Genomic DNA, 26,116 nt, shown 5'->3' on the forward strand with positions numbered 1-26,116 from the left:
TACCTTCCCATGTTGTGTTTCTACTTGGACATATACTGTGGTTGGAATGACATTTGTCCAGAAAAACTCTGATTGCTATTCTACATTGAAATGTTTATTTGAAAATATGTTTTTCAACACTGTTCTGAGATAAAGACGCAGTAGTGTGTTTAACTGAGGGAGCAACAAGCTTGCTCTTAAACTAGATGTAAAATTCTTTTGCTAATATCTGACTAGGGATGTTTCTGGTGAGCAAAACCTAGATGCATTTGATTGACCCTTGATCCGAAACTTCCACAAGTTTCCTTTAGCCGAAACCTGATTCTCTTGGCACAAGAACTCCCAGGAGAACCACTTCTCGGCAGTCCTTTGCACGTCATGCACGAGAACATCTGTTGTTGAGTTACTACTTCCTCTTCTTGCTAACACAGCTGCAGTATATATACTCCCCATCCTACCTGACGCCTCTAAGTCATCCCCAATTGGCCCATCCACAACGATCACATCCCATTTGGTGTTGTGTACTTCCTGTGGCAAATCCTTCAGTTTCAACTTGCAGTCTGGTGAGCCTTGATGTAGTTTATTCATATTTGGTGCGCATGAGGGATTAGACCGGGCATGTCGAAGCAGCTTGTAAGTGTTTTTGACTTCCATCTGATGATATTTCAAGCTATAGACTCTTGTGTTGTTTGGTGTCATTATCTTTGAAGATTCATCGTCTATAATAACGGTGATGCCTCTTGTGTTTAATGAAGATAGCATGAGGTATTCGTGTGCATACCCGAAAACAAGAACGTTGCAAGGGGATCTAAGAGCAACGGTGTCTGATAAGAGCTTGAGTTCCTTCTCCGTGAGAGCGCTCTGGCTCGCGTTAGCCTGCTGGCTGGACTCAGCAGGACTCAAACGAAATATGTTTGAAGAGAAGGGCCGAGACGCAGGGGATGAAGACTTCAATGAAATCCGGAGGAGTCGAAGAACAGAGAAGCTTGTAAGGATGAAGATAAGAAGAGGTATGAGTTTACGAACAGTGAGCTTTGGCATTGTGAACTTTGATTCTTTCTGATGTTTGGGATTATCAGGGGAGGAAGGAGGTGAGAATCTGAGTAGAGGGTTGAGAATATGAAGTGAAGATTGATGAAGTTGTGGAGGCATTATCACCTTGTACTCAATATCATGAGTTTTCAAAAAAGTTTTGCTTAATGGTGTTTCAATCTTTGTGGTTTTATATGATTAAGAGTTACGTGTCAACTTCGAGTGAATAACAAGGAAAGGTCGCCTTGCTTCTATTCCAAGATTCTCTCTTTTTTTTCTTTGTTGTCATGTCATTTGCTATGTTAGTTCGGGTTTACCTAATATCAAATCATTATCTTATGATTGTTTATTTGTCATATCATGGGAGTGGCAAAGATTTTGGTCAAAAGAAACAAACGTGATTCAAATATTGATGTGATTAACATAGGGTGGAGCAACTTTGGTGAATTTGCTTGCTGGCTCCATAAAACTCTTGGAGAAGTTTGTTTTGGTGTTCAAACGGAGGAAAAAGTTGAGGGACAGACCGTGGACGTTGAATTCATACAGAGTCCATATTTGACGCTCTCCTTCATAAAAGTTGTGGAGGCATCATCTTACGATGTGTGTTGTCTTGGTCGAGTGAAACAATTATTTTGTTTCAAAAGAACTTCTCGTTTTTCTTTTACTGCTGTCATGCATATAATGTATCAGGAACATGTTTGTGGTGTATATAGGTTGTTTCTGTGAAACTCTTTGGAGCTGGAGGTTTTGGGTTGAATTGGAGGCAAAATTGTTAAGAGTAGGCCGTTGGAGATTTTAATGTCTAAGTTTTGTCACCAAGTGTTAACCTTGTCTCTCTCACATTCACAAAAACCATTCAATTTTCAACCGCGAAGTGAAATAAAAACAGTGACATATATTAAATAGAATTCTGCAATTTGTAACAAAAGTTTTACTCTTTCGAGTATCTGAACCCAAGAAAAAAAAAGTGGGAGAAGTCTTCTTGAAACAACGAAAGCTGTAACTACTACCCTTCTCCATCCTCCCTGGTTATCTGCAAACACACCACACTAAACAGTATTAAGAGTAGACCCCCAAAATGATACAAGCACAATGCAAAATCTAATCCAATTCTACTTTGGTAATTCCCCATTTTTATCTAAATACAATGGTCATGATCGAATCACAAAGTGTTCTATCAGCATTTTAGATTACTGGACTGGACGATGAAATGACAACCAAATTTAGAAGACTATATCATCAATACTTGAACCAAACCAGCAGCTTGCATAAACGCTCATATCAATTTCAGATACATCTTAGTTATATACATTTATAAAATTTCAAATTCATGTCCCTTTGAATCAAAAGTAAAAAATAAAGAAGAAAGGGGGTGAAGAGGATTCACCTTAGGTAGCACCGACGATGATGTTGTTGATGGGAATAAAGATGAGCTTCACAAAGAATCCCACGAATCCCATCACCACAAACCCAATAGCTGTACGGACCGCCACTTTCGTGAATTCTTACAACCAAAAAGAAACACACAGAATCAGACTAATCTTCTCCATAACGGACAACAACAACACGGATCTCTCTCTCTCTCTCTCCATTCAACATACAGATCTTCCAATCCGCAATAAAATAACGATAGATCCACTACATCAGATGATTAAAACACACAGAGATCGCTCATGCATAACTATCTAAAAGACACGGAAAGACCGAGCTCGTTCAATTACCTTTGCGATCTGGTTTGTGACAACGTTTAACGAGACGAATGCTGTCCTTCGCAAAGTCTCTTAGAGGATCGACGACTGAATCGATGGCATCCATGGCGATTTCTTTGACTTTTTCTTTTTTAGTTTAATTTGTGTGTTTTTTTTTTCTTATTTTCTGGATTGGTACGAAGAGAAACAAGTTGATATATGAGAAGGCTGAAGTCAAGAGAGAGAAATAACGTCACATTGATATTGAACAGCCAATCACAGGCCGAGACGACGATGAATGTCAGCCACGTCAGCAAAGTTAAAACTGTACAGAGCCTAGGCCCAAGCCCACGGAAACAATCTTTATGGGCTTGTCAAAGAGGAGAGGGAGAAGAAGTTTGACTTTTTTGTGATGCATTCATCAATTTTGATAATAAGTGGGGGTTATTGGTTGTAGTATTTTAATGAATTTAGGATTCTTTTTTGGATTTAGAAATTTTTGATAAATACATAGATTTTAAAGTAAAATAAGTAGATTTCAGAATCAATGATATAGATTTCAGAATCAAAATAACTGGATTATCATAAATCAGCCAAATAATCTAGAGGTCTCTTATTAACACCAGAGGAAGTTGCAACAAAATAGCCGCAAGAGAGACTCTCGAGTCTAGAGAACCTAGACTGCAATTTATTTTCAATGCAATTTTCTCGTCACCTCCTATAGTACAAAGACAGAACCAAAAAGTAGTAAAATAACTACTTCGTATATGAAGCAGCAATTTATTATTATATTACTCAAAATAATAATAATAGATAAGTTCAGTTTTGTAATAAAATAAATATAAAAACTACAATGTGGGTTTTAGCATTTTGTATATCATGATAATACAAAATCTGTCCACATATTTGTAGCTATTGACGCTCTCATTTGATTGGCATGTTCTCTTTGTTGATCTTGAGTTGCAAGGATTTCTTCACCATTGTTATTAACTTCTTGAAGTTCTTCCACATCAGCATAATCTTTTTCTTCAGGAAAAATGTCTGTTCGACAGAACTTTCGAAGAAAATTATGTAAACCAGCACACGCAAGTACAATTTCCGCTTGTGTCTTATAAGGAAAAGGGGGTGCAGATTTAAATATTAGAAATCGAGATTTGAATATACCAAAAATTCTCTCGATAACATTCCTCAGGGAAGCATGACGATGATTGAACAATTCTTTGTCATTTTGTGGAGTAGAATCTTGACCTGAAAACTCTTGTAGATGATATCGAACACCACGATATGGAGCCAAAAAGTTGCGACGATTTGCAAAACCACAATCAACCAGATAAAATTTTCCTGATATTTAACAATAAAATAGTTATTTCTAGAAAATTTATCAAGGATTACAATATATATATATATATAATATTTATATGTACCTTCTGGAACTGGTAGTCGATTTGTGTTCCTTGTTAAAGCATCATTTAATATTTTTGAATCATGAGCTGAACCTTCCCATCCACTAAGTACGTATATGAACTCAAGATCAAAGTTACATGCAGCCAACACATTTTGTGATATATCTCCTTTTCTGTTACGGAAAGAAGCTGCTTCTTTTTTTTGCACCATTGCAAATATATGTGTACCATCAATAGCTCCGACACAATCCTAAAAATATAATAAATATATGATCAAAATAATAATGATATGAACAGGGATCAAAATAATATATATATATATATATAGTATAGTTATAAGTACTTTAAAATAAGGATAAAATCTTGTATTTTCTCTAATCTTTTGAGGTATTCCGGGTCCAGCGGTAGCCATGAAACTTGGTGAAATTTGGTTTAAAGCTCGCAAAACTTTACGAAAGTTCTCACTTACAGCAAATTTTGATCTCTTAAAAGTATCTCGTGTATAGCAATACCTTGCGTTTTGGCCAACTATTAAGAGAAAAGATGCAACCATTTCTTCAAAGCTAATATATCTTGTATCGGTTAAACCTGTCTTCTCTCGGATGAGATTGCATAACTTCAAGAAAATATCTGGATACATTCGGTATAACTCTCTAAAATGAAGAGGATCTTCTTTCAACACACTTTCTATATAGTCTTGACCAGCTCTTGTGATTACACGTCGAATGGGACGTTCAATTTGCAATTGAAGTTCTCGTTGTCGCTTCTTCAAACACATCAGCTGACGAAAAATTAAGAGCACCAATAAAGTAATATGGACATCTAACTCCTCATCTTCATGTGACATGTATGTCTCTTTGTCATCAGAAGTTTCTTGTTGCCCAAGAAACTCAGGATTCATGTTTGATAATGTCTACCTATGATAAAAAAAAAAAAAAAGAAAGAAAAGGTTAAGCACGGCTGTTTGACGAGATGATCTTACTTTATTTATTTGATCGTGCTTCTTTTCTTTATTACTAAATAAGCAACTAACTTATAAAATAATGTAAATTATACATATCAAAATTTTACATTTGACAAAAAAAGAATGTAAGGTTTCCATTTAAATAAGAAACTAAAATTACGTAAATTTAACAAAAAGTATGCAAATCTAAAATTACGTAAATTTAACAAAAAGTATGTAAATTTACATTTAAATAAGAAACTAAAAGCACGTAAATTTTAAATAAAAGAAAGTAAAAATATATATGTAAAAAGGATGGATAATCACACAAGGTAAGGCTACAACGCTCTTTGATTTATACATTATGTAACATAGTTTAAGCAACGAGTTTTACATCTCTTGACCTGTCATAGAGCAAATCTTATCCAAGCACATATTTAATTAATTCCAATTTTGTTTGTTTGCATAATTGCATGTTTTGGACATGTTCAAAAGCTTACAACACAGTGGAATTATCAATTTTGAAATTATAGAAAAGAATGATAAAAAAATAATTTTATTATAAAAATCAAAAACCCAAACTATAATAATAGCAAAAAAACCGCAGACTATAAAACCCACATCAGATGATAAAAATAAATAAAATCCCATCATATAAAATAATAGCTAATTCAAAACCTCATGACATTATGTTTAATCCAACCATAACGTTCATCAACGGACATGCTAATGAAAACATCTTTCATTCCTTGTTAATGAATTATTTTAACTGTATCATGACGTACATGGTCCTCCAAATCAGAAACTTCTTTGATTGCTTCCCATAAGTTATTCTTTTTTTTTTCTGCTTCTCTTTGTTCAGCTTCTTGCTTTTGTCTTGATTCCCTTTCTTCTATTAAATTGAAAAGTTTCTGAGTGATCGTTGTCAAAGCGTTAATCTCAGAGGTAGCTTCTTCTACACCTTCTTTTTGAATGGATGGATCATCAGCTTTATGAAGAGAATTAGTTTTTTGTCTCTTTCGTAGCGGGAGCTTTTCCACAGTATCATTTGAAGGGCTGCCTAAAAAGGATGATTGTGATTCATAATTTTCTTGAACATTAAAAGAAAATTTTTCACCATTATTTGGTTGTTCCTTTTCTGCTTCGGCAGTTTCAGTTGTTCAAGCATCAGTTGTATCACCCAATCCAATCGCGCTTCTGCCAGTTGCTAAATTCCTTTCAAATATAACTTTGAGATCATCAAATTCTTCAAAAGTCTCATCACGAAATTTTTTGTAGTTTGGATGTGCCTAAAATTAAAAAAAAAAAGTTAATACAAAGAAAAAAATTTATAACAATATAGTCTTACATATCTTTTTACCTTTATATATTCAGTCCACACTTCATCTGGAGCCGTAAACCGTTTTGTAGTTGCATCCCATCCGAACCCAGAACTAAAACGAAGAAGTTCAGCAGCAGCTAGATACTTTGTTTTCAGAATCTTCATTCTGTTTGAGTAGTGCTGAAAAGTTTTGGTGCTCCCATGCATTTGATTGAGAGTAGGTAGGATTCTTCTCTCCACTGTGAATTTGCTGAATAGACCATTACTATCACTTAAACCTGCAGCAATACAATCTAAAAGTAGATTTATCAAAGTTTTATTTTCTTGAGGACTCCATTGAACATAAGAACCTTTTCCACGTTCTTGTGGTTCTTGTTGTGATTCTTCCATTGATGCTCTTTTAGGGTTTTTAAAGTGTTTGTTTTTTGTGTTAATTTTCTAATTTATAGTAGAGATTATATATAACTATGATACACCGACCACTACGATAGAAATAGAAAACCTAGGAAAATGTAGAAATTGAACAATTGAAAAAATAGAAAACTTTCAAAAATGTGATGAGTGCTCTCAATGTTTTTAAATGGAAAAGTTACAAGCACACAACCGTACAAAATAATCATATCTTTGTGAGTGTTTGTTATAATTAACGTATGCAATACATATATACGAAACTTGGTGCCAAAAAGATATTAGGAAAATATAATACAGATTTGTCAAAATATCAAGGTTCAACTCAATATTTGCTCCTTTGTATTTTTAACTTAAAATCATTCATAAATCCATTCAAATCTAACTTTAAATCAAATCTTCAAACAAATTATTATTATTGAATAACACCTGATTTTAAAATCTATTTTAAAATCATAAAACCAATAACAATTGATTTGAATATAGCTTTTAAAATCATATAACCAATAACAATGAATTTGAATATGGATTTTAAAATCACATAACCAATAACACTTGATTTGACTTGTATTTTCAAATCCATTAAAATATATGAACCAATAACACCCCCTAAGAAAAACAACATAAGTATCTAAATGTTTTCACATGAGAGCAAAGGAGAAGGTTTTAGTCTCATTCATTTCAATCCCCCCCCAACAATACTCTAGAGGAATGATATTATTCTCTAAAATAGTTTATTTTCAGTTTTGCATTAGAAGTGATAGGCATTTTGATATGTTCCTTTGAGTCAGCTTTGATAAGTCAAGAGATAAATACAGTATACAGAGGCAGGCATGCAGTTGTTGTGAGTTGATTGATTAAATATATGACCATTGCTTGTACTTTGACTCCATGCTGATGTTGTCACCACCGTGAGACATCGTGATTGAATATTCATGTTGAGGTCACCATAAGATCAGAGTTGAGAACTGTACCACATTCTTTTTCAATGCTAAAAATAACAGTTAGAAGTTCGTGTAACAAACATCATCTAGCACATCAATTGTACAGGCTCTCATTCATAGCTTTTCTTTGATCCTCAAAAGAAACTCATACCGTCTCCCAGTATCGACTTGTAAAGTGATGAATTAAAAAAAAAAGGAGCAGCATCTAATTGTTATAAGGGAAGGCATTAAGAGTAGATTCCTCCATGTCAAAGGTTGGAGCATACCAACCGAGCTCATCGACGAGCTTCTTCATCCTCTCCTCTTGTCCCTTCGAGTCTCCAAAAGCAGTTGTGAAAGGATAAACAAAGGTAACCTTAGTAGCCATACACCTGTAAGCAACCACATCTCCCTTCACCAAAAACTCCATCACATCTCTGCTCTGGTTAAATCCTCCTCCTTCTACCTCCGCCTCCAAATACCTCCCTGCATTTTTTGTATCCGTGTTATAAAGTTATCATCTTTACTTCAAAGTTCAAACCAATCATTTCTATGATGCTTTTGCTTACCTTCTGGTTTATCTTCAATAACAACAAACTTGGGATTGTTCTGGGTTTTGGCTATTGCTTCCTTCAGTCTCTGTGTAAACAAGAATCAGGAACAACACATTGAGAACTGAGAAGAGCTGAATTGTGATAAAAGGTGATCAAAAAGGACCTGGATTGGATCCTGTTTATCAGTTTCTGGGATTGTCAATGGAAATGTAAAGGAAGATGAGGTGGGATTTGTTGATACACATCCTGGGTTTGTGGAAGGGCAAGGTCTGATTTTGCTGCACAGATGAGAGAAACAACATAGAATCAATTAACATAGTCAGGGAAAGATGAGAGATTGAGGGGAGAGGGAACAAACCCATTGAGGAGACCGGTCTGGACGAACTTGGATTGGGTGAAAGGAGTAGTGAGAGGCTGAGAAGAGGAGAGAGAAGGAATGGCTAAGGCAGGGGCAGATGAGGAGTTGAGAGATAGGGCAAGAGCGAAGGATATTAGCTTTGGTAATAGTGAGATTGTAGTAGAAGAAGAGGATAGATGTTGTGTTGTTGGGTCTTTCAATGAACACACGAGCTTGGTGGTGCAGGTGCTGCTGCTTCTCGGCCGTTGCGGAAGGATGTTGAGTTGCAAATTGGCGACCAGAGTCATGTTTGTATGGTTGTTGTTACTCTCTGCTCCTCCAAATATTTATTATTATATTCCCACTATGCAGATTGTATTTATTTTAATTTTTGTTATTTTCTTTCTGTATCCTCATCATCCGGTGCTCTTCAACTGTCTAATAATTTTGGTATGTTATCTTAATTAGAGAGTTTCACACATTTTTATTTTCGTCATCCATTTCCAGAATTTGATGAAACTACAAGTTCAGTGTAACTAACCCATACATGTATTCTTTTGACAAAATCATTCAATGTTTCACTAAAATCTTAAGTGACTTCAATTAACTATTGACTCGCACTAATGCGAGAGAGATGAAAAGACGTTCAAATGTCTTGACTCTTGAAATTTTTGTTTGTGTGTCTCACCATATTTAAGTAAGAGTTCTTTGATACATCATGCTGTTTTCCATACGCATTGTTTGAACATTCACAGAGAATGAAAAAGAACTCACTGGACAAGGAAGTTCTACTTTCTCGATTTAGCAGGTATGATTGTTTCGTTGCCACTATCTTTACATACTGTTAAATATCACGTTTTTTTTATAACAGATGAAAATGAAAACAAAAGAGATAAAACATTTGTAAATTCTTAGTTAAAAAGAACTATAAACTCTACTAGGATCAACTATATATACATATTGAGAAGGTGTATTTTTAATTGTGGCCTGTTACGATTATGAGAAAGATTGATCTGTTTTTAACCGGATTAAAGACTTAGTAACACAAAGGTACACGTTACAAATGACAATCCCACATTCTTTGGTGCCATAAGAAACGCCCAGACAACGGGGTTTGTGACTCACTAATCTCATTACTAGTTCCTATAGTGTGTCAAATTGTGAATGGTGACCAAAGAACGATGAGGAACAAATGCATTTTCTAACATTCCTTAAAAAAACCACTATTCATAAGAAATAATTTTTCCTTCTTATTCTCTACCATTTTTTTTTTGTAGAGAAATAAAGAACAAATTAATTCCTTGTTAAATGTGGAATAAAACAATCATTTCTTTTTATTCCTGCAATTTTATTTATCTACGTTTCTTTCCTATTCGTTCCTCTGGTTTTCAGAACGGTCAGCAATCGGATATAATTTATTCATTTTTTTACATCAGATTATTAATTAGTAGCTAGACCATAGTATATTTGCTTTTGGAAAGTTATTTTTAACACTAGAATAAACCAGAAGAAGAGTAATCTGAGAAAATTAAATAATTGAAATTGTTTTCATTTAAAAAAAAAACCTTGTTGACCTTAAATGGCTGGCACGCTCGGAGAACTTGGACCCAGTTTAAGACCTTTGGAAGACTAGGGTTTGCGCAAGCTTCCCATCTTTTAAAGATTTTTCAGTTATTACAATAAGCAATTCTCAATTTCTGAAACCAAACTTCTGTTTCGATTGATAGATTGAATTTGAGAATGGACGGAGAAGAGCTCACGGAGCAGGAGACTGCCTTGTACGACCGTCAGATTAGGGTTTGGGGCGCTAATGCTCAGCGAAGGTTACTTCTCTCTCTTCAGATTACTTTTACTCTCAACACTGAATCTAGCTTTTCTGTTTTCAAAGTTTGTTCCTTTCACCCTGTATGATCCCAGTTTCGCTTTGGTTCGAGCACTAAACTCCTAAAGTTGTTATCTTTTTTCTTGCAATTCGCTTCTGAGTTTCATTTAGGTTGTTCTGAGTTTACTTCAAAGTTTGTTCCTTTCACCCTGTTTGATTGTAAAGTTGATTTCTTTTTCTTGTAATTCGTCTTCTGAGTTAGTAAAGAGTTTGGATTGCGCTTCTAAACTAGTGAGAACTGGTATAAGTTGTTCTGAGATGAGACAGTAACATAGTATCTACCTTCAAGTTCTAGTAGAGTATTTGGTTTTGGATCTGCTGAAGCTTTCTTCATTGGAAGAGTACACTATGATGTAGTTACTATGTAAGCTTGACACCATTTGATATAGTGTGAGGTTTATCTTTTGCTTGCAGATTGACCAAATCTCATATCTTGGTCTCTGGAATCAAGGGGACTGTTGCTGAGGTAAATTCTATAGTTTTTTGCTGAGATCTTGTCGTTTTTTAATTATCTAATCTGATGGTATCTCACTACGTTACTTGGCTTTTGGTTTCATTTGGTGGGTAGTTCTGCAAGAACATTGTGCTGGCAGGAGTTGGTAGTGTGACGTTAATGGATGATAGTTTAGTGAACGAGGAGGCCTTGAACGCAAACTTCTTGATTCCACCTGATGAAAATGCTTACAGAGGCAAAACTGTGGCTGAGATCTGTTGTGATTCACTCAAGGATTTTAACCCTATGGTCCTTGTTTCTGTAGAGAAAGGTTTCCCTCTCATACACCCTCTCCTTGATATTGTTTTTAATAAAACAAACACTATTGTCTGATCAATCATTTTCTCAAAATCTTTCAGGTGATTTGTCGGCACGCAGCACTGAGTTTTTCGAAAAGTTTGATGTAGTGGTTATAGGCTACGGTTCTCTTGCTACCAAAGTATGATCAACAACTTTTTATACAACGCATGCCCGCTTGCATTTATCACACTCCATAACGTTGCTGTTTCTATTTTTGTTGCAGAAAGCTGTTAATGAAAAATGTAGGAAGCTATCGAAACGAGTGGCGTTCTATACAGTCGATTGCAGAGACTCATGTGGTGAAATATTTGTCGACCTTCAAGATTACAAATACACAAAGGTACCCTGCCTGATGAGTTGATGTTGTTGCAATTTTGTATGTCTATTCTGACTTCTATCTTGTGGCACTTCTTGAACAGAAAAAGCTTGAAGAGAAGGTGGAATGTGAACTAAACTTTCCAAGTTTCCAGGTACCGATCTATCACTAACTAACTTTCTCTGGTTTGATTAAGTCCTAATTGGTTTGTTGTTATAGGAAGCGGTATCAGTACCTTGGAAACCGATTCCTAGGAGAACAGCAAAGCTCTACTTTGCCATGAGAGGTAGTTTACTAGTTACTACAGCTTATAAATGATTTTCTTGGTTAATTTCAATAAACAGTATAGCTCTCAAGGCAAGACACTTCACCAAATGTTTGGTGTCTCATGTAAAAATGTACAGTAATAGAAGTGTTTGAGGAGAATGAAGGGCGTAAACATGGAGAATGCTCACTGCTTGATCTTCCCACAGTCTTGGAAATCAAAAAGAAACTCTGTGAGGCTAACGTGAGTGTTCCTTTTGTTCTTTCTATTCTTTATATACGTCAGTTCCGATCACTGAGAAACAATTGAATATTGGAACAGTCTGTGAGCGAGAGCCTTGTACCAGATAGTCTCTTGGAGAGACTTATCACCGGTACTATCGAGTTCCCACCAGCTTGTGCCATCGTAGGAGGAATACTAGCACAGGTTCTCTTCACTCTCACTTACTTTCTCTTTCCATAATGGAATCTTCTGACTATCATAGACTTGTAATTCTGACAAAAGAGAGGGGTTTGATTGATGGGTTGCAGGAAGTGATAAAAGCTGTGTCAGGCAAAGGAGAGCCGTTAAAGAACTTCTTCTACTATGATGCTCAGGATGGCAAAGGTGTGATGGAAGACATCTCCAACTCTTTTACCTCTTAACCAGCTAGCTAGCAAGCTGTCCTACGTTTTCATCTAAAGACTGTTTATTATCTCAACGGTTTCTTTTGAATTCTTCTAATGTTCGGTTACGAATATGATACTTCCTTGCTTGTAGAATAATTTGTTCAGCAACGGATATTTTGAATTTTCAGTTTCAAGTTTCGAAATTTTTATAATTCAATTAAACGAGAAAATTTTAAAAGTAGTGAGATCTCACTGCTAGATTTTCGCCCTATTTTAAAACCAAGTTCTGTTTTCATTCTACTCTTTAGTTCTTAGTCGAGTAAGATTTTCTTCAATAAAAAAAAAATGGAAGAAAGACATGAGCGATTGAATAAGCAGTTCAGTGAGCTTGAAAAGGAATGGGCGGCCATGAAAACAAGCAAAGGCTCATCTGCAGTTTCGCGTATCACTACTGAAGAAGCTATGGAGTTTGTGGAAAACTCTCCAAGAAAGCTGATGCTCTCTCTCCAACACGATGAGGTTTGTCCAGAGGCAGAGATGAGATCACCCTGTAGGAGAAAACTCTTTCACGGCTCTGATGATGATAATGATGACGAGACAAAGATGACACCGTTGTCTCATTCGACTTGTTGGTCTTCGAATGTGATGAGAGTGGGATGTACTAATAAGAACAAGAAGGAGATGAAGAAGAAGAAGAAAAAAATAGGAATGATTGTGTGTGTTAGTATGGTTGTTTTTTTGTTAATGTCCATGTTTTTGGCTGTTTTGATTGATGGTTTTGACAATAGGCAGGTTAATACTTTGGTTCCTACTTGATTATTTGTTTTGTTTTGTTTGAGATGCTCATCAAACTCAATAAAGTAAAAGGTTTTATTCTCTTGATATTTACCTAGCACATATACAACTCTAGCACTGTATGAAAGATGCAAGTAGAAAACTACACTAGTAAAAAAGTTAATAACATTTTTGGGGACATGGTAAAGAAAAAAATCACTGGGTTCATTTAAAGGCCCATTATAAGGCTCAAGGCCCATATAGACAACTAAACGAGAAACCCTAAGTGCTCGATTATCATCTCTTTCGTCAGCCTCTTAGAGTTTCGGTTCCTTCTCTTTTTGCCAAAACAGCTGCTGCGAAAAAATCTGAAAATGGTACAACTTCTGCTCCGAACTCGATCCACTGTTCTTAAAATTGTTCATTCCTAAATCCATTATCTATTCCCTCTACATGTTTCGTCTTAGATTGTCTATTGCATTATCTATTTCACCAATCCCAAAAAGTGTTTTTTTTTGTAATCTCCATATTTGTAGTGAATTAACTGCTTTTATGGATTCTTTGAGCTTCTGTTCTTATTATTTAAGATTCAAACTGTAGTAATAAATAGTATAAGCAGAGTTTGTAAGTATTGATGTGTAATTGAAGCTGGCATTGCTTTGTATAAGATGAATTGATTGGTGCTTCGTTAGTTTGTTAGCGTAGACATGGTTATGTAGTTTATAATTCATGCTTGGTAGAGAAGCTTGTAACATACCAATCAATAGCTACTTGTTGTCACTAGTTTACTTCCTATCCTTATAAGTGTCTCGTTCCACTTGTTAATGCTTAAAAGCTGCGATTTTTCAATTGGTTTTTAGGCACCAAAGAAAGGAGTTAAAGCAGTTACCAAGAAGAAGTCGGTATGTGATTTTGTTTTGCTCTCCCTCTCTTTCTCTATGTAGAAAGTGTTTGCTTTTCTCTGTGTGTGTATTCTTGGTTATAAACATTGTTCTTGGTTTCAGGAGAAAGTGACAAACCCTCTCTTCGAGAGGCGTCCCAAGCAGTTTGGAATCGGAGGAGCACTCCCACCGAAGAAGGATCTCACCAGATACATCAAATGGCCGAAGTCCATCCGCCTCCAGAGACAGAAGCGTATTCTGAAGCAGAGGTTGAAGGTTCCACCGGCACTTAACCAGTTCACTAAGACCCTTGACAAGAACTTAGGTCCTTCCATCTCTTTCCCTTTTTGTTTCTACATAATACACTAGTATGGATGTTATCTGTTTAATTCTACTCTTTAACCACTTGTCTCTATAAACTGCAGCGACTTCTCTGTTCAAGATGATGCTCAAGTATAGGCCTGAGGACAAGGCAGCCAAGAAGGAGCGTCTTCTCAAGAAGGCTCAGGCTGAGACTGAAGGAAAGACTGTTGAATCGAAGAAGCCAATTGTTGTGAAGTATGGTCTTAACCATGTTACATACCTCATTGAGCAGGTCCCTTCCCTTTTCATAACTAATTCAATTGTTACCCTCTAGGAATTAATAAGCTTTCTGTAGGAATCTTGTCTGAAACCTGACTTCTTTGTGTGATTGCAGAACAAGGCGCAACTGGTGGTGATAGCTCATGATGTGGACCCGATTGAGTTGGTCGTGTGGTTGCCTGCGTTGTGTAGGAAAATGGAAGTTCCTTACTGCATTGTCAAGGGGAAATCACGATTGGGAGCGGTAATGATAATTGATTATATGCTCGTCTTCTCCTTACAAGCCATGTAATCTAATCTGTTATCTCATTCCTTTGTTGATGCAGATTGTCCACCAGAAAACAGCAGCTTGTTTGTGTTTGACCACAGTGAAGAACGAGGACAAGATGGAGTTCAGCAAAATCCTCGAGGCCATTAAGGTGAGATCCTTGTTCATTTTTCATTAGCTGCGCACATGTTTAGTTTCTGTATAATGAATACTTAACGGTTACCATCGTTGGATACAGGCAAACTTCAACGACAAGTATGAAGAGTACAGGAAGAAGTGGGGAGGTGGAATTATGGGATCTAAATCTCAGGCCAAGACCAAGGCTAAGGAGAGAGTTCTAGCCAAGGAAGCTGCTCAGAGGATGAATTAGACTTGCCTTAACTTTACTTCTTTTTGGTGGAATCTAGTTTCTTAAACTTAAATGAAAGTTTTTTGTTCTAGCTCCTTGGATCTCTCTTAGCATTTCCTGCTTGAATCCCATATAATTCAACTTGAGCTTTACATAATTACTTTTTGGTTAGAATAAAATTGCGTAGTTGATGATAGGTAAGAAGGAAAGGAAAGCATTTATCTGAACTTGTGAAGCTTAATCGTTAGGGAGAATCTCATCCTGCGTATGACACGAGTTTTCACAATGAACAAAACGATAAGCATCCATGAAAAAAAGTAAGCACTGGCCGACCTTCTGTTCCTTTTGAGGTCGGTGCCATGTGGATGCGCTCAAGTTAGAATACTATTGTCCACTGTCCTCTCGCCACGTGTCATTAATCCTGTGAATGTGCTGAGCCAATTCGAACCAGAGGTAAAAGGGAACTCAAAATCTAAACCGGAGTAGTTGATAAAACCGACCGACATGAGCAGAAGAGCCAATGAAAAGAGTGTGAAGCAACTGTAGCGCAGACCCGTACAATTTCTCAGAAGATATTTTTCTATAAATTTAGGCTCTTCCTTTCGTATCTCTTGTCGTCTTCTTGCAGAGAAAAAAAAATTAAAAGAGCCTCGAAAAATTCACAGACTTGTCTCCCCCTCACTCTTTAGTAGCTTCTGAAAATTTCACAGCCCTAAACAAACAAAAATGAGCAAGTTCTGGACTTTCCTCACCGCTCTTCACTCAGGCGCTGGGTAATTCATCTCTTTTATAATATTATTTCAATATTTACATTTTTTTTTCTATGCTTTAGATCTCTAATATTGTTTCGTAACGTATATGCAGTCCCCTGGTGATGTTGGTGTATCCATTGTAAGTTTCACCTAATTCGATTTATCCGTTAAAAAAAAAAGAATTTAGGTGAAAGTTTAATAATTGGCTTGTAGGTATGCATCGGTGGTGGCAATGGAGAGCACAACCAAAGTAGACGATGAGCAGTGGCTTGCCTACTGGCTACTGGATCATTTACTCCTTCCTCACCCTCACTGAGCTGATTCTACAGTCGCTTCTTGAGTGGATCCCGATTTGGTATTCTGTGAAACTGGTGTTCGTCGCTTGGTTGGTTCTGCCTCAGTTCCATGGCGCAGCTTTCATCTACAACCGTGTGGTGAGAGAACAGTTCAAGAAACACGGCGTCTTTGGCTCCTCCTTTCACACCAAGCACTCCAAACCCAACATCATCCAGTCCATTTTCCACCGGGTAATCATAATATTCTCTCTCTCTCGTTTCTTGAAATAATCAAAAGAAACGTCAAAAAGTGAATTAATTGGGTCAAAGGAAAGAATAAACTTTTTTTCTAGATTATGCATTTAGTTATTTTGTTAATTAATCCTAGGAAACGTAACAAGAACTCTAACGTAACGAGTTTTTAATAATTTCGCTGATTTATATCCTTTCGGTTAATTTGAATTTAAAACATATGTATTAGGAGGGACACGAGGCTCACTCTCACTGACGCCAAAGCAGAGGAGAAGCTCGAATAGCATTGTAGTGGAGTTGGTGGTGGCCCCCGTCTTGTCTTATGTCTAATCTTTACTTTTGCTTTAGTTTTATTTAATAATTTGAGAAATGTGATGGATGATGATGACTAATGAGGTGTGTGATCGTTTAAAAGTAGAAATGGCTTCTTGTTGTTGTTCTTGTTGTTGTATTGCTTTAGCTTCCACGCGTATCTTCCATTTGGGAACACAAGTGTTAACGCTATTGTTTCAATCGCTTTCTAATGCTATATGACATGACTGAATAATTAGTCTTTATGTGTTTTAAAAAATTAAAACATGTTTGATGTACTGGGGTACTTTTGTTTATCAATTCATAATCATAGTTCATAAACAAAAGTTTTGATCACCAAAAGCAATGTCAAAAAAATTGTTAGGCTATCGTTAGGCGTTTTTACAAGATCGATTTATGAACGTGTAGACGCTTTGGCGGACTCCTAGGCGCCTAGACCATTTTATAACACTGGCCAAAAGTCATAAACATGTTTATTTTGTATCAACCTAATTGACGACATAAAAGAAGCCTATTGCGCAAACTCGTAATCAATAGAATTGGGTATTTCATTGTTACAGAATAACTTACATGGTGTCCCACTTGGTTTCTCTATTCTTATTGGCATGATGATATGATTCTTTGGATCTTTCGTTAGCATGTGATTCAATGGCACGCATCAGTTGGATTTATCAGTACCTTGGCTTGTATATGAATGTGTAAATGTTTCACCATTGCTGGTCCATCATTGGGACTTAGCTTTGTTTATTAACTATACACACATATCTGCTGCTGTAGAATATGTTTCATGTCCACAAAACCTATTTTAAGATTTAGATGAAGATTATATCCACTTTTTCTTTTGTATTCTCTTGTGATGTGATTTAAATGACCAGCTTGACTACGAAAGAAGAGACACTGAATGGAGTGAAATAGTTCATCAATGGTCGCCATTCTCTAGTGAAGAAGATCTTCTTCGTCAGGTCAACCCTGATAAGTCACCTGGTCCAGACGGCATGAATGCGGCGTTCTTTAGACATAACTATAAAATCAGGTGTTATCTCTCATGTCAAACTCTTTTTTCAGCATGATCAGTTAGACCCGAGGATAAATCATACTCATATTTGCTTAATACCTAAGATTGATTCTCCACATTCAGTTAAGGATTATAGGCCAATCAGTCTCTAAAATAAAATCATCACTAAAATATTGGCTGAGAGGCTTAAGACATGGTTGGATAGAATTATAACAAGTCAGTCGTCACCTTTGCTAAAGGTATTCCCTCTATCATTCAAGAAAAGTTACTTAATATGACTGGAATACTCTGGATAAGCTGGCGAAAAATCACAGAATCAAAGAAGGATGGAGGGTTGGGAATCAGAGATATGGAGAGTTTTAACTTGGCACTGCTAGCCAAACAAGGTTGGAGGATACTTCAGAGTTTGGCAAGATAATTGGATCCATTCCAAACCAGCGAAGCCAGCTTCAGGAAACGGCTCTAATATTTTCCCTGACTTAAAGGGTCAATGACTTGTTGATTCCTGAAACAAGAGAATGGAATATAGAGTTAATCAACACAGTCAGGTTAGTCCAGACTACATTCGAAATATAAGACCAAGCTACGTGGGAAATCAAGATAAGCTTATATGGAGCTACACAAGGAATGGAGGAGTATACTCAGTAAAGTCAGGTTCCCATCTATGTAATCAGAGACAAGAACAAGGAAATCCCACATTGATATCCGATGAAGCTAAGGGATGTTGTTCAGCTATCTGGCTACTAAAGAACATTGTCTTCATGACCGACAGAAGGTTGCTAGTTGATGAGTTGGACCAGTTCAACACTGGATCAAACATCTGCGACGGAGAACGCTTCTGCGGTACAGGACATTTATCAGATGTCAAAGTTAAATGGCTTCAAATTCTGTCATGTACCTCGTTCTATGTTAAGTAGGGTTGATGAACTTGCAAAGTTAGCTAGAATAAACAAGAAAACATATGTAACATCTTGGTTTTATTAATGAAAGGGAAAATTACAGAAAAACACCTCAACTAAATTTTCTTAGGCATTTTAATAACCCAACTAAATATTTTACTCAATTTATTACACAATTTTTTTTAAAGTGTACTCTTTTAATATCCACATTTTTTATTTTAATTAAAAATACTAATAAGTTTGAAACAAAATTTAAAAAATCTCCAAATTCTAAGAAAAATATTACAAATTACAAATTATATTTTTAAGATTAAGGAAACAAAGTAAATAAATTATGGTAAAAATAATTTTAAAAAATATTTTTGAAGGAAAAAACTAAATTTGTTTTTAATTTCAGAAAACAAACTAAATTCAATATTTAAAACTTAAAAAAGCTTACAAAATTTAATATTATATACAATTAGCTACTTTTTATTTCTCAAACACCAAAAAAAAACTCTGAGCTTTTTTGTAAATTTTAGAGAATTTTTGTTTAGTTCTGTTTGAAACTTATTGATATTTCTATTAAAATAAACAAGTTTAGTTATTAAAATAGGCACAGTTTTAAAAGTTTGTGTTTTAAAATGAACAAAATAATTAGTTGGGCTATTAAACTGGATAGTGAAAATGTTTGGGCATTAAAAAAATTTAACAAAAATAATTAGTTGGAATTTTTTTATGGAATTTTTTCTTAATGAAATCAGTTGCGAGTCGAAAGAAAGAAAAAGAAGAAAGTGGAGAAAAAAAAATTGTTTGATATAGAGAGAAAGAGAGTCGCGAGTAACGCAGCCCCGGCGTCTGGTGGCGCGTCCGAGCGCGTACCGGCGCCGGTGGCTCTTTTCCTTTTCATCTCGCTTTGGTTTTCGTGTGATTGCTCCGATCTGTCGCTTCTCTCCGACATGCTTGCGAATCTGGGTTAGGGTTTTGCTACGGGATCGGCTCGATGCAACTCTTCTTCCTCTGGATTGGCGGCGAGGTTGTAGGATAGACAAATCTTCAATTCAGCGTCGGTTTTGGTGCCGGGATGTAGAGGCTCCCTTAGCTCTAGCATCGCCGATAAAGGTCCCGGATTGTGGAGGCTTCTCTAGCTCTGTGATGCCGGCTAAGCTTCCGGAACGTGGAGGCTCATACAGTTCCACTGTTGCCGGCTCTGACTCCGGGGGATAAAGGCGTCTTGTGCCTTGCTCGCCGGCTTCTGGTCCCTATGTTCCTTTCTAGGGTTTAGTTCTTTTTGATTGCTTTTCTGTTGGTTTTAGTTAAGTGCATTTGGTTCGCGTTTGTTGGAGGTGATCTCGTCGGAGGACGATGGAAGCCCTCTGGTGGAAAGGGTGATGATTGAGCGAAGCCTTCTCCTTAGTGTCTGTGTTAATCTATGGCGGATGAGATCTCGGTAACGATTGATTCTCTCCGAGATGAGATGCATTGGGGAGGTTGGCGGTCGCGGTTAAGAAAGTGGGGAGTCTTTGAGTCTTGGTGTTACTCGGTGAACCGGTGGATAGCTTTCCGGTGATAGACGTGGCGGAGATGATGCTGCGGCTCGCGATGGAATGCGGCCGACATCTGCTCCTGGTTTGGGCCTAGGGTTTGTATTGGGCTTGAGGTTTTTTTTGTGGGTTTCTGAGTTGCCCTTAATGTGTATGGGCTTGTATGCGGATTGGGCTTTGTTCTTTTATTAAATAAACTTTAGACGGAAAAAAAAAAAATCAGTTGACAAAAAAAAACGTATTTGTGTTGGTCAGTGTACTGTTAAAAACCGACAAAAGAAGAAACCAAAAGTAAAAGAGAGAGTCACGTGAAGTTAAAAACCCTTTTCTTACAGTTCATCCGCCGTCTCCTCATAAACTCCACTCTCCGCTTGCCGCGTTCGCTCTTGCCCGTCCGGTGACACGCAAAACGAGGAGCACAAGCTCTCCTGCTTCGTCTTCGACTTCGTTCTACCTCCTCTTAGTTCTCTTCTCAAACTCTTTCATCATCTTCGTGTTCAGTTCCTATTAATGGATAACGATGCGAAGCAAGAGAATCTACAAACTTCCACTCCTCCTCCAGCTGGCTTTCCAGTAGAAGAAACCGTAACTCTAATCGATCTATGCAGCGGCGACGACTCCGACTTGGTGGAGCAAGATGTACAACGAAGGTATAATTCTGGAGGAGCCAAGAGGCCACGCGGTTCATCTGCATCAGACATGAACAATGCGAAGAAGCCAACGGCTGATGAGCTAAAGTTCGTGCTTCCGGAAGGATTCGGCCAACCAATCCCTCCGCCACCACATGTGAGTCATAATATTCCGGCGGATCCGTGCAATGTCTTCACGACGGAGGCGTCGTCCGGCAGAGTTGGCAGTTGTAAGCAGTTTTGGAAAGCTGGAGACTATGAAGGAGCACCTGGTGGTAACTGGGATCTTTCTTCAGGTAAAACAAAGTTTCTTACTCCAAAAAAAAAAAAAAACTCAGCTGTTTTGGACAATGGATTGATTGATACCTCTGTTTGCACTGTATCTTTTGTGTCTCAGGTGGTTTTGATCATGTAAGAGTCCATCCCAAGTTCTTACATTCTAATGCTACCAGTCACAAATGGGCTCTTGGAGGTTTTCTTTCTTTCTTTTAGTGATTCATTCTAGCTACATTGGGCTTGCCTCTAATTTTTATAAGCGAATCTGTTTTTATATGTTTTAATGTGCAGCATTTGCAGAGCTTTTGGACAATGCTTTGGATGAGGTGTGTGTAGTTTCTAAACTTGTTATAATATGGTGTTAGCTTCTGCTTTGTTGTAATGGTTTCTCGTTGGTATCAGGTTGCTAGTGGAGCTACTTATGTCAACGTTGATATGCTCGAAAACAAGAAAGAAGGAAACAGAATGTTATTAATTGAAGGTATATCTCAGTCAGAGAATCTCTTCCCTTGCCTTAACTTAAGTGCTCCACTTTTGTCCGCTGCTCATGTAGTTGTCGTTGAAATGCAGATAATGGAGGTGGGATGGACCCTGAGAAAATGAGACAGTGCATGTCTCTAGGATACTCTGCCAAAAGCAAACTTGCAAACACCATTGGACAATGTAAACTCTTCTTTGTTAACCCACCCAAGTGATAGTTATCATTATGTTTTGGAGGAAGACACTTAAATTTTCATTTTACTGCTTGTAGATGGAAATGGTTTTAAGACTAGTACCATGAGACTCGGAGCTGATGTCATTGTGTTCTCCCGCTGCCTTGGAAAAGATGGAAAGAGGTTAGTTGGAGATGGTGTGGATTGTATTTTCACTACTGAAGATTATGACCAACAGCTTTCGTTATAGTTTTATTTGACTTGATGTTGGTTGTAGCTCTACGCAGAGCATAGGGCTCCTATCATATACGTTTCTTAGAAGCACGGGAAAGGAGGACATCGTTGTACCAATGGTAATCTCTTTTTCTTTGATTGTGTGTTGACATTGTTACAGAACTTCTCCATCTTCTTCCACTTGGTTTCTCTATTCTGAATGGTATGCTGATAATGATTCTTTGGATCTTTTGTTAAACGACCAGCTTGACTACGAAAGAAGAGACACTGAATGGAGTAAAGTAGTCCGGTCTTCTCTCAGTGATTGGGATAAGAATGTGAAAACAATCATTCAATGGTCGCCATTCTCTAGTGAAGAAGATCTTCTTCGTCAGGTAAAATTTTTTCCCTTTGTTTCATACTAATAAAATTATCCATGGGAGCTTTTGTAACCCAGAAGAGACGAAAAGAAAACTGTAACGATTGTTTCAGTACATTCTGAGCTATTTGATCAGGACTTTGTCCTCTAATACATTCATTTGATAATGGTTTTCATCTTTTCCTACCCTTATTACTGTCACTGAGCAAATGTTCTCCCTAACGTGTTGTTTACTTTGTTGTAGTTTGCTCTAATGAACGAGCATGGCACACGGATAATCATATATAACCTGTGGGAAGATGACCAAGGGATGTTAGAGCTTGATTTTGATGCCGATCCACATGTATGTGTTTTTTTTATTTCTCTCAGTGTATAGTGGACTATTGTTTGAGATTATTTGAGACCTTTTACGCATTAGATATTGTTTTGTCTGCAGGATATCCAACTTAGAGGTGTCAATAGGGATGAGAAAAACATCAAAATGGGTGCTCAGTTTCCTAATTCTAGGCACTTCCTAACCTACAAACACTCACTAAGGGTATTACACATTCTCTCTCACTATAAATGTTTTTTTACTGTTGATGTGATGGTGTGGGGAAATTAAAAGTTTGACTAGAAATGTGAATGAGACTCTTGTTCAAATTGATTGCATGTACTTATAATATTCTACAAATCATTTCTCACATTTCTTTATTTGACGTGGTCCCAGAGTTATGCATCAATCCTCTACCTAAGAATTCCACCTAGTTTTCGTATCATACTACGAGGACGTGATGTTGAGCACCACAACGTAGTGAACGATATGATGCAGACTGAGCAGATCACTTATCGTCCTCAGTATGGTGCCGATTCATATGTTAAGGATTCAAACGTATGCTCTAGTAACAATTTAACTACACCAAGCTTCTTATACTTCTATTTATTGCAAGCCAGGATCTACTAGTTACAACTTATTACTTCTTTTATCAGATGTCTGCCGTAGTAGTTCTCGGATTCGTGAAAGACGCAAAACATCATGTTGATGTCCAAGGCTTTAATGTCTATCACAAAAATCGACTCATCAAGGTTTCCTTCTACTTAAATGTCGTTTTTTGCTTTCCAAAACTCTCCATAAAGGAGATAAAATGGACTTTATATTTACATGTATTGGCTTTCTAACTTGTTTTAACAGCCATTTTGGAGGATATGGAATGCAACAGGAAGTGATGGTCGTGGAGTCATAGGTATGTATCAGTTTTTATCTGGAAGTTAATATTAATGTTACTATACGTGAAAGATAGTAATAATTGTTGGTTTCTTCTGGTAATAGGTGTGCTGGAAGCTAATTTTGTTGAGCCTGCTCATGATAAGCAAGGGTTTGAGCGTACAACAGTTCTCTCTAGGCTCGAAACACGGCTAATTCAAATGCAGAAGATTTATTGGTCTGATTCTTTTCTCATCTTGTTCAAAAACCACGCTTGGATGTTGCAGGGCTTATGTTGTTTTATATTCCTTTTTGATTAGGAACACCAACTGTCACAAAATTGGCTATGCTCCCAGGCGACACCCAAAGGCTGGAAACGATTATGGTCACACAAGTACAGTGTCTTTTTTTTTCTCTTAGTTTTCAAACGTTTATGTCAATCTTCAATGAGATAAAACAATCAACTAAAAATGTTTTGTTTTTTTTTGTTTTGTCGGATTTGTAGACACATCACCAGAAAATGATCATGAGGAATATAGTCCATCAGGCTTTAAAACTCGAGCTTCTGACAAGTTCTACTCAAGTTCATATCCGAATCATAGAGGGGACAATGGTGTGTCAGGGAATGATAGTTCACTGGTAAATACTCCCTAACCAAAAAAAAAGAGAGAGCTTTTCCTCTGTTTCAATTCTCTCATTTTTTTTCATTCGTCCTCTCAGTATTTGCAAGAGGAGCTGCGCCGTGAGAGAGAGCGCAGCAAGGCACTTGAAGCTGAGGTATTACGGTTACTATTCTCTGACATTTTTCAAACTCCTTGGACAGTCTGATTCCAATAATGTTGTTTGCTTACAGGTTGAATTAGCAAGGCAAAAAATAGAAGAAATGAGCAAAGAGCAAGAGAATCTAATCTCAATATTCACAGAGGAAAGAGACAGACGTGATGTAGAGGAAGAAAGTCTGAGAAATAAGCTAGAGGTTCCCTTCCTCCTCATTCACTAACCAATACCTTAAACTCGTTTGATTTTATCATATTTGTATGCTCACATTTAAATAAAACTTGCAGGAGGCGTCAAATACTATCGAAGAGTTGTTGAATAAGATTAAAATGCTGGAGGGATCTAAAGGCCCGAGCTGGAGACGTTAGACATTGAACTTGCATATATAATTGGAAATTAAAATTATCCAAAAAGGTATCTCTGTTTGATTTATGGCTCGACCTGCATGGGGGTTGAATGAAATGTTGTAGATTAGTGTAAGTGTTTGGCCTTTGATTGTTTTTTTTCTCTCATTTTTTAAATTTACAAACTGGCCAATCTCTTAGCTGTAGCAGAAGCCAGTTGTCATGTCTGTACCATTAGTGATTTCCATGTAAAAAACAACCAAAATAAGTAATAATTTGTGCTGACTTGGTAGGAGATCTATAATGAAATTTAATTTCTCATACCATTACTATATAAGAATTTATGTTTGTTTGATTTGATGCCAGGATGTTTCAAAGCTACAGTCATTCATTCATTCTTTCGTTTTTATTGAAAAGAGAGAAACGTGTGTGATTAAATAAGGTCAACTAAAGAAGTGGGAATCATTCTAAACAAAATAAAAATAGAAAATGAAGAAGAGATGGGCATGGGAAGGTTATGTGTTATGAAGCAGACCAAAGCTCTGCAAAATTCTGTTGTATCAATGACACACCTTGTGTTGTCTGTCAAAGCTAAAAAAATTGCCTTATTTGTACTGTATTTATTGTTCATTCGCAGACAAAATATACTGTCTTACTGGATTCAATATTTTCATTTTTTTTTTTTAAGTTCACTTTCTTTTTGAACTTTTCGAACTAGTTCAAAAGAATATGCAAAAAAAAACTCATTCATATTTTATTAGAAAACTCGTTCATACTGAGAGCAAATGTTGAAACAAAAGAGTTAACTTGTCATATTGCAACCTTCTCTGCCAGTCAAATAAAAGTAAAACTCTCTTTGTTTACGTTTTTATCGGCTTACTTCTGTCTGTTGGTTTGGCTTTTGTTTGGCCTTACTCTCGTATAGGGAATCAAATTTCATTGTCTTCTTTTCTTCCCGTCTCGAAGATTAAAGTTAATTTGGTCAATCTCTTTTCAAAAAGTTTGCTATTTTCTTTTCCAAAACTTCGATTATTTATTGAACAAATCCATTTCCCAGGTAGTAAATAAATGTAACTATTTAAATCTATGTTATGAATATCCCATCACATGTTCACGATAGTTCATTAGAAAAGACCTTCACATTTTCAAATGTGACTTTCAGAAGCAAATAAGAACAAAGGATATAGAGGAGAAGATAAACTTTAACCCTATTGCTCTGCAGACGTACGCCGTTTACTGTAAAATGTGTACAAAAAACATATCATCATCGCCATCATAAATGCCATTAAAGGCGCGTGTAAAAGAGACTCTCGTGTGCTTCTGAGACT

The 26,116-nt window shown here is 36.7% G+C and overlaps 8 protein-coding genes and 1 pseudogene across 8 annotated transcripts; 5 read left to right on the top strand and 4 right to left on the bottom strand.

Annotated features, from left to right (window-relative positions):
- Positions 1-52: 52 nt before the first annotated feature.
- On the bottom strand, positions 53-1,674 carry LOC106442407 (probable methyltransferase At1g27930). Its single transcript, XM_013884099.3, has one exon. It carries the CDS (start codon positions 1,129-1,131, stop codon positions 202-204), a length of 930 nt encoding a protein of 309 aa, XP_013739553.2. The 5' UTR covers positions 1,132-1,674; the 3' UTR covers positions 53-201.
- Positions 1,675-1,886: 212 nt separating this feature from the next.
- Positions 1,887-2,945, bottom strand: LOC106442417 (protein transport protein Sec61 subunit gamma-1). The gene is made up of 3 exons (XM_013884109.3): positions 2,733-2,945; positions 2,399-2,515; positions 1,887-2,044 (listed from the first exon to the last, which is right to left on the bottom strand). The coding sequence occupies exons 1-2, from the start codon at positions 2,824-2,826 to the stop codon at positions 2,400-2,402; spliced, it is 210 nt and encodes a 69-aa protein (XP_013739563.1). The 5' UTR covers positions 2,827-2,945; the 3' UTR covers positions 1,887-2,044; position 2,399.
- Positions 2,946-6,205: 3,260 nt separating this feature from the next.
- LOC106441550 (uncharacterized protein At2g29880) lies at positions 6,206-6,756 on the bottom strand. The gene is made up of 3 exons (XM_013883354.3): positions 6,717-6,756; positions 6,406-6,644; positions 6,206-6,334 (listed from the first exon to the last, which is right to left on the bottom strand). Exons 1-3 carry the CDS (start codon positions 6,754-6,756, stop codon positions 6,206-6,208), a joined length of 408 nt encoding a protein of 135 aa, XP_013738808.2.
- A 979-nt stretch (positions 6,757-7,735) lies between these two features.
- Positions 7,736-9,170, bottom strand: LOC106442426 (thylakoid lumenal 17.9 kDa protein, chloroplastic). Its single transcript, XM_013884116.3, has 4 exons — positions 8,610-9,170; positions 8,415-8,529; positions 8,267-8,336; positions 7,736-8,183 (listed from the first exon to the last, which is right to left on the bottom strand). Exons 1-4 carry the CDS (start codon positions 8,894-8,896, stop codon positions 7,924-7,926), a joined length of 732 nt encoding a protein of 243 aa, XP_013739570.1. The 5' UTR covers positions 8,897-9,170; the 3' UTR covers positions 7,736-7,923.
- A 924-nt stretch (positions 9,171-10,094) lies between these two features.
- LOC106442433 (SUMO-activating enzyme subunit 1A) lies at positions 10,095-12,655 on the top strand. Its single transcript, XM_013884123.3, has 11 exons — positions 10,095-10,222; positions 10,316-10,411; positions 10,885-10,936; positions 11,039-11,234; positions 11,323-11,402; positions 11,487-11,603; positions 11,683-11,733; positions 11,799-11,865; positions 11,984-12,087; positions 12,166-12,270; positions 12,375-12,655. The coding sequence occupies exons 2-11, from the start codon at positions 10,329-10,331 to the stop codon at positions 12,486-12,488; spliced, it is 969 nt and encodes a 322-aa protein (XP_013739577.1). The 5' UTR covers positions 10,095-10,222; positions 10,316-10,328; the 3' UTR covers positions 12,489-12,655.
- A 91-nt stretch (positions 12,656-12,746) lies between these two features.
- LOC106359242 (protein SINE4-like) lies at positions 12,747-13,284 on the top strand. Its single transcript, XM_013798973.2, has one exon. It carries the CDS (start codon positions 12,798-12,800, stop codon positions 13,266-13,268), a length of 471 nt encoding a protein of 156 aa, XP_013654427.2. The 5' UTR covers positions 12,747-12,797; the 3' UTR covers positions 13,269-13,284.
- A 219-nt stretch (positions 13,285-13,503) lies between these two features.
- Positions 13,504-15,463, top strand: LOC106442443 (60S ribosomal protein L7a-2-like). The gene is made up of 7 exons (XM_013884132.3): positions 13,504-13,603; positions 14,087-14,128; positions 14,231-14,432; positions 14,533-14,702; positions 14,805-14,933; positions 15,016-15,108; positions 15,196-15,463. The coding sequence occupies exons 1-7, from the start codon at positions 13,601-13,603 to the stop codon at positions 15,325-15,327; spliced, it is 771 nt and encodes a 256-aa protein (XP_013739586.2). The 5' UTR covers positions 13,504-13,600; the 3' UTR covers positions 15,328-15,463.
- A 357-nt stretch (positions 15,464-15,820) lies between these two features.
- LOC106374890 lies at positions 15,821-17,140 on the top strand (annotated as a pseudogene).
- A 3,357-nt stretch (positions 17,141-20,497) lies between these two features.
- LOC106442450 (protein MICRORCHIDIA 7) lies at positions 20,498-25,109 on the top strand. The gene is made up of 19 exons (XM_013884136.2): positions 20,498-21,259; positions 21,361-21,435; positions 21,531-21,565; positions 21,642-21,720; positions 21,810-21,902; positions 21,991-22,075; positions 22,170-22,245; positions 22,372-22,500; positions 22,729-22,827; positions 22,921-23,022; positions 23,194-23,355; positions 23,454-23,549; positions 23,656-23,707; positions 23,794-23,905; positions 23,988-24,061; positions 24,173-24,306; positions 24,388-24,444; positions 24,521-24,643; positions 24,732-25,109. Exons 1-19 carry the CDS (start codon positions 20,845-20,847, stop codon positions 24,810-24,812), a joined length of 2,079 nt encoding a protein of 692 aa, XP_013739590.2. The 5' UTR covers positions 20,498-20,844; the 3' UTR covers positions 24,813-25,109.
- The last annotated feature ends 1,007 nt before the right edge of the window (positions 25,110-26,116 follow it).

Source organism: Brassica napus, chromosome A1 (genome assembly GCF_020379485.1).
Source record: "Brassica napus cultivar Da-Ae chromosome A1, Da-Ae, whole genome shotgun sequence".
Classification (NCBI taxonomy): Eukaryota; Viridiplantae; Streptophyta; class Magnoliopsida; order Brassicales; family Brassicaceae; genus Brassica; species Brassica napus.